This window comes from Hydra vulgaris, chromosome 12 (genome assembly GCF_038396675.1).
Source record: "Hydra vulgaris chromosome 12, alternate assembly HydraT2T_AEP".
Taxonomy (NCBI): domain Eukaryota; kingdom Metazoa; phylum Cnidaria; class Hydrozoa; order Anthoathecata; family Hydridae; genus Hydra; species Hydra vulgaris.
In genome coordinates, this window is record NC_088931.1 from 3,140,001 (window position 1) to 3,146,699 (window position 6,699).

Sequence of the window (6,699 nt, forward strand, 5' to 3'; positions counted from 1 at the left end):
TTATTAAGGTTGTCGTCAAGTAAAAAAATCAGAAATACAATTTGTGGGAAAGTTTATTTTATTTTTCAACATAAAGAAGTTATATTAGTATGACAAACAAAACAAAAAAATTACGTTATTTAATGCTGAATCAGCAAAAAAATGGTTAAAACAGCACTTTCTTAAAACAAAGAGTTCTAGCTATCTGTACATCTGTTTTGCATGAAGTTTAGTTTTTTATGCAGGATTTATATAAAATTAGTATGTAAACCAGTAAAAATTTATAATTATGTTTAGATCCATAATGGCAGCTTTAGGTATTTGGGGAATTTAAAAAAGGGATAAAGTTCAACAAAAACCAACCCATAATTCCTAAAATGCTCGAAGAATTATTTAGATTCTGGTTCACATACTAACTTATACACAGATGAACAAACCCTGAAAATTTCATTCAAAAATAATTTATAGAAGCTGAGATATTTGCGTTTTAAGTCTGAAATATCACAAACGGATAAAACCAACAAAATAAAAATCTCCTCCTTCCTGGTGTTTTTCTTTATCAATAAATCCTTTCCTTATAGCTCTTAACTTTTTTCTTTTGTTCTTTACAGTATCTGTTGATTTTTTTTGTATATTTTTGTTTTTTTTACTATCAAATACTAAAGCACGGTCAATAAAATATTTTTCTTGTGTTAAACAAAGTTTTTTCAAAACATTAGCTAGAGCTAAATATCCATCATTAAAACTTACTACTGATGAAAACGTACACATTTCTAGTACATCTTTTGAAACAAATGTATTTTTTGAGCATTTTCGCCAGAGAATCTGATTAAATGCTTCGTTAGCATTTTGGCTTGTACCTTGTAACAGTTAATCAAGTTTTGTCAGCTGTTATAATTGAAGTTCCGTATATTTTAAAGCTCTGTTTACACTATATAAAAGCTTAAGGTTTCTCCTTTCTCAAAAAGGTTATGTTACAAGTTTGGTTATTAGTTTTGGCCCAAAACAACCAAAAATGATTGTTGCTAAGGCTGTTGCTAAGAGAAAAGTTTAGTACATGTCTTAGTACAGGAATTAAATTTTTGAAAAATTTAGTTAAAAAGTATGTTTAAAAGTATATATTTTCTAAAAGAGCATAAATTTCTCTTTTAAACTGGACTATTAACAAAAATTTGAGTTTTTAAATATTTTTTACCAGACGACCACCGTAAAATTGAAAATCGACCCTCCCTAATAGATTGTCTGGATCACCAAATTATAAAATCTCCTTTCCCGCACCTCCACCCCTTACTTTATGGTCTTCATCTGCCATTGATTGCAATATTTTTTTTTTACTCATTGAAAACTCATATATAGGGTAAAGCAAAATAATAAAAAAGATGTTTAAATTATGTAACTCAATTTTTATAATAATAAATTTGTGTGTGTGGTTGAATGCGTGTGAAGTTTTTTATGCGTGATTTTTTCTAATTATTATTATTATTATATATATATATATATATAATATATATATATATATATATATATATATATATATATATATATATATATATATATATATATGTATATATATATATATATATATATATATATATATATATATATATATATATATGTATGTATGTATATATATATATATATATATATATATATATATATATATATATATATATATATATATATATATAAATATATATATATATATATATATATATATATATATATATATGATATATATATATATTTATATATATATATATATATATATATATATATATATATATATATATACACATTAGATTTAATAATAGTGTTAATGCTATATGATGGGTTCAGGAAATATTGCCTAACCCACATTTTAAATTTTCTGGTGAGCCCTGGGGGTATTTTATGGGGGTAGCAGACCCCCATAAAAATACCCCCGGGGATCACCAGGAAATTTAAAAAAGTAGATTTTGATACGGAATTTAACACAAATTAATAATATGAAAACTGTTACTTGTAATCTAATTTAGTTTTTTAAACAAATATCTAGGGATAAATCGGCCTGGCAAGGCATCGGCCATTTAGTAGATACATCAGCATCGGTTGCCATCGGTTGATGCTGATTTTTTTAAGAACATCATTTTTTATTATTTGTTTTATATTGTAAGAAAACATATAATTGTGACAAATGCGAATGCAATCTATAAGCCTAAGTTATTATATAGGCATATCTGCGACCAATAAACTTTTCAAAATATTTTTGACATTTTTCTATCAGCGACTCCAACTTTTTTAGTGTGTTATCATAATTTAGAGTTCTAAATTATAAGAACACACTAAAAATTATTCGACTTATGGATAACTCTACAAAAACAGAAATTTAATATTGAGTTAATTTAAAAAAAATTTAACCAATTTAACAAATTTAAAAATAAAGTGTAAGATATTTATAGCGATAAATACTAAATAGTTTTTCACTAAACACAAAAGAAGGCGGAGCTCCTAAAGATTTTCTTGCTAAGAACGAGAGGTCTAAAATGTTATTATATTTGAAAATAATCCTATTATTATAATATAATAATCCTAAATAATCCTGAAATTATCCTATTGTAAATAAAAAAAACAGAATACTTATTAAAGTTTAGGGCCAATGCATCGGTATTGGCCAAAAGTAAGCATCGGTGCACTCCTACTTTAACAATTTTCTTCCGCGCTTGCTTTTGATTTTAAACGAAAAGCAATTAATCTATATTTGTTAGCGTCACACTAAATACTTATGCATATTGTCTTCTTTGTATCAAAAATATTCTATTTCAAATGCCCGTGCGAAGGAAAATGATTTTAAGGTATGTTTTACATTAAGTCATCATCTGAGGACGAAAAAAATTTCAAAACAATATTATCAGCAGGAAAAATGCTTAATAAAAAATTGCATTTATAGAAAAGGATTTGAAGGAAATTTCCATCTATCTTGGTGTTTTTCTTATCCTGCCATTACCTTTGGCTGAAGAAGAGAGATCCTTTACCAACCTAGCTCTGACAAATAAAGAGCTACAATAGGACAGGCATGTTTTAAAGACCGTCTCATCTTTTCAATCGAAACAGATCTGGAGAAGAAAGATAGGTACGATATTGTTAGTTCCAACTTTGCTGCTAAGAAAGCTCGTAAAATCTTGGTATAGTGTCAACAAAAATAACCGGAACATTATTTGTTAAAATTCGTTTTAATAAACATATTTAATTATGTTTTATTTGATAAAGTCGTTTAATTAAATAAGTAATTAATTGTTCATTACTTATTAATATTTATTAGAATCAAAAGTATTCACATTTTAATAAATAAATTTCAATAATATTTTGGAGTAAGCTCTGAAAGTGTATTGAAATGCTTTTTTCGAAAGTGACTAAGACATTCAAAAGTTAATTTAACATATGTTGCTATATAATAAATTAATGTTTGCAACTGTTTGCCTGAGTAACATGTCGTCAACTGAGAACCAAGAGGCTGTGTGTTCATATTTTGAGTTTTATCTGTTTATTCTCAATAGATTATCATCATTCAATGGGGCTTGTGTCCACCAAAAAATCTAGTCAAAAAGTCAGACCATATTGGAAATATTTGAATATTTAGCCAGACTTTCTGGCTGGATGTGTTTACAAATTAAAATTTAAACTCGATTTTCTTGGAAACACAAAAAATGAAGGTACGACCTCTTGGTTCTTAGCTGACGATGTATTCAGATAGATAAAGATGTAAATTTTGCAAGTCTTGCTATCCGACAAAGAACTATTACAACGTAACTTTATCATTAAAAATATTTTTGTCTAATATTTGGCAATTATTACAAAAATTATCGTAAATAAACGTTATTGCTAACCAATAAAGGATTCCAGTACATAAAGATGTAAAGTTTTCGGAAGTCTTGCCATCCGATAAAGAACCATTACGAAGTAATTTTCTCATTAAAAATATTTTTACCTAATATTTGCAAACAACATTTGGCAATTATTAAAAAGATTATCGTAAATAATATTTATTATTGACCAATTAAAATAAAAATAAATTGTTGAAAAAGTATCAAAATATGATAGAATTATTTTGTTGTATAACACTCTCAATCATGGAAGGCATATTTTTTTTTTTTTTTTTTTTCTATTTATTTCGTCATTTTACACATTTTACAATGTTATCTATAAATTTAAACAAATATATATAATTACAAGCTGACTGGGGCAAGTAGAAGTCAAAATGACTTATCATCAAGCCCCTTTGTTAACATTAAATGTTGAAAACATAGATCTGGGTGATAACATTCCAACACAAAACTGAAGATAAATATATTAAACTAGACGAACTGAAGATAAATATATTAAACTAGACGAAGAAATTTATATGAATTTGAAAAATTATATTTCAAATAAAGTGTATCCACCTGGTTACGATAAAGCACAAAAAAGACGACTGCGGCAAAAGGCTATTTCTTTTTTGATTGTAAAAGATTTTCTTTATCACAAGAGTAAGGGTGCACATAGCAAATTACGAAGAATTATTGTTAATAAAGATGAACAAAAAAATATAATATAGTCTTTGCACGATGGAATTATCGGCGGATGTCACTTCGGTCAAACCGCAACAATAGCTAAAGTAAATGATCGGTATTGGTGGCCTTGTATAGCAGCAAACGTCCAAGATTTTATACGTACGTGTGCACCTTGTCAAATTGTAAATCCTGTTAACGAACCAGGTTCTTCATCATTGCATCCTATTAAAGTGACGCACATTTTCCATAGATGGGGTATTGACCTTGTTGGTCCTCTTAAAGAGACAAAAAAAGGAAAAAAGTATATTTGTGTAGCTACTGAATATCTTACAAAATTGGTGGAAGTAAAAGCTATTCGAGAAAAAAATGCTATTAGTGTTCATGCATTTTTGATGAAACTTGTATTCAGATTTGGTGCATCTGACGTAATTTTACACGACCAAGGTAAAGAATTCAACAACCAGCTTGTCGACGATCTCTGTGAACAAATGAAAATAACAGTTGCCATGACATCTGCATACCATCCTCAGACTAATGGGTATGTACATATATATCCATATATATATAAATATATATATATATATATATATATATTTTTTTTTTTTTGAATATAAAGCATAAAAAACAGCTGCGTACAAACTAAATTTATTCTTCGTAATATTTCGATCTGCTTTTGCACAGATCGTCATCAGACGTAAAATATAATACAAAAAAAAAAAAAAAAAAAAAAAAAAAAAAAAATAAACTGTTACAAATATTACTAAAAAACGTCAAAGAAGACATTAAAAAGAAGCCATAAATGATTACATAATAACGTAAATATAAAACTAGCCAATATTATTTGACTCCTTTTTTTGGATAATTTTTTGAAACAGAGGTCTCCAACTGTTTGTAGAAATTTTAATGCCATTGTCACGGTTCAGAAGTATTGGAGCATTTTTTATTTCTTGGTATGTTGAGGCGTAATTAATTTCAAGTGATTCTCTAACTTTGCGTTGATCGTACTCTGATTTTATTGCTAGAGTTTTCGGATTTGACCAATCAAATATGCCATTACATTCTCGACCATGTTCGGTTGCACCAGATGCATCCCATTTACCTTTTAAATAGTTTTTTTGATGTTCAATGCATCTCGTTAAAATCTTCTTTTTTGTTTCGCCTATGTATATACTGCCACAAGAGCATGTGAGTTTGTAGACACCGGGATTGCTATTTGGAATTAACTTAGACATGTTGTTGCATAAGATGTTTTTTAACGTAGGTGGTGTAGTAAATATTATTCTGACGTTGTAAGGTTTAAGTTCTTTTCTTAGTTTTGGACCTATTCTTGGGAGCCATGGAAGTTTAACTGTATATTTAAATGTTTCTGTTTTATTATAATTTATTTTAGAAAGGTTGATTCTTTTCTGAATATAGTTCTTAGCAGTTGTTTCAAGCTTTAATCTATCGTGTCCATTTTCTGCAAACATATTTATTAAAAACTGTATTTCATCATCAAGATATATTTTGGAACAAATTTTAACGGCACGAGATAAAAAACCTTTAAAAACACCCATAACTATTTTTGGATTAACGTTTGATGTAGGTTTTATTTGTATATTAGTGATAGCCAACTTTCTATGGATTTTGAAGTTATAGTATGAGTTATTAGTATTGGTTACAGTTATATCCAAGAAGTTTAATTCCTTTTTATTGTTTTCTATGCTTTATATTCAAAAATATATATATATATATATATTCACGTACAACAAGATATGACATTGAAACATATATATATATATATATATATATATATATATATATATATATATATATATATATATATATATATATATATATATATATATATATTGGTATAATGGTTCAACCTATAAAATCGGGCAAATGGTACTTAATTACAACCGTCGTCGAGACACACGAATGGGTGACAAGCTTTCTGCGCGTTTTACAGGTCCTTTTAAAATCATAGACGAGTTAGGAAAAGGCGTTTACAGACTTCAACTTGGAGAAAAATTATAAAACAAGTTGTTAATGCTAGCAACTTAAAACTTTGGTTTCTACCTACATTAATTACTTCACCAACTTCTAATGTTGCATTGAAAGATGTTCATTTGAATCAAACGATAACAGAAATTTTAGATTCAGAAGATCCACCCCCACCAGTTGCATGGTGGATACAGGAACTAAATCTAAA

At 27.4% G+C, this 6,699-nt stretch overlaps 1 protein-coding gene across 1 annotated transcript; it reads right to left on the reverse strand.

Moving 5' to 3' along the window:
• Positions 1-5,332: 5,332 nt before the first annotated feature.
• On the reverse strand, positions 5,333-6,061 carry LOC136087883 (uncharacterized). The gene has a single exon (XM_065811500.1). The coding sequence runs from the start codon at positions 6,059-6,061 to the stop codon at positions 5,333-5,335; it is 729 nt and encodes a 242-aa protein (XP_065667572.1).
• Positions 6,062-6,699: the final 638 nt, after the last annotated feature.

Coding starts and splice junctions, on each gene's coding strand:
- LOC136087883 (XM_065811500.1), bottom strand. CDS start 6,061: ATGGGTGTTTTTAAAGGTTTTTTATCTCGTGCCGTTAAAATTTGTTCC.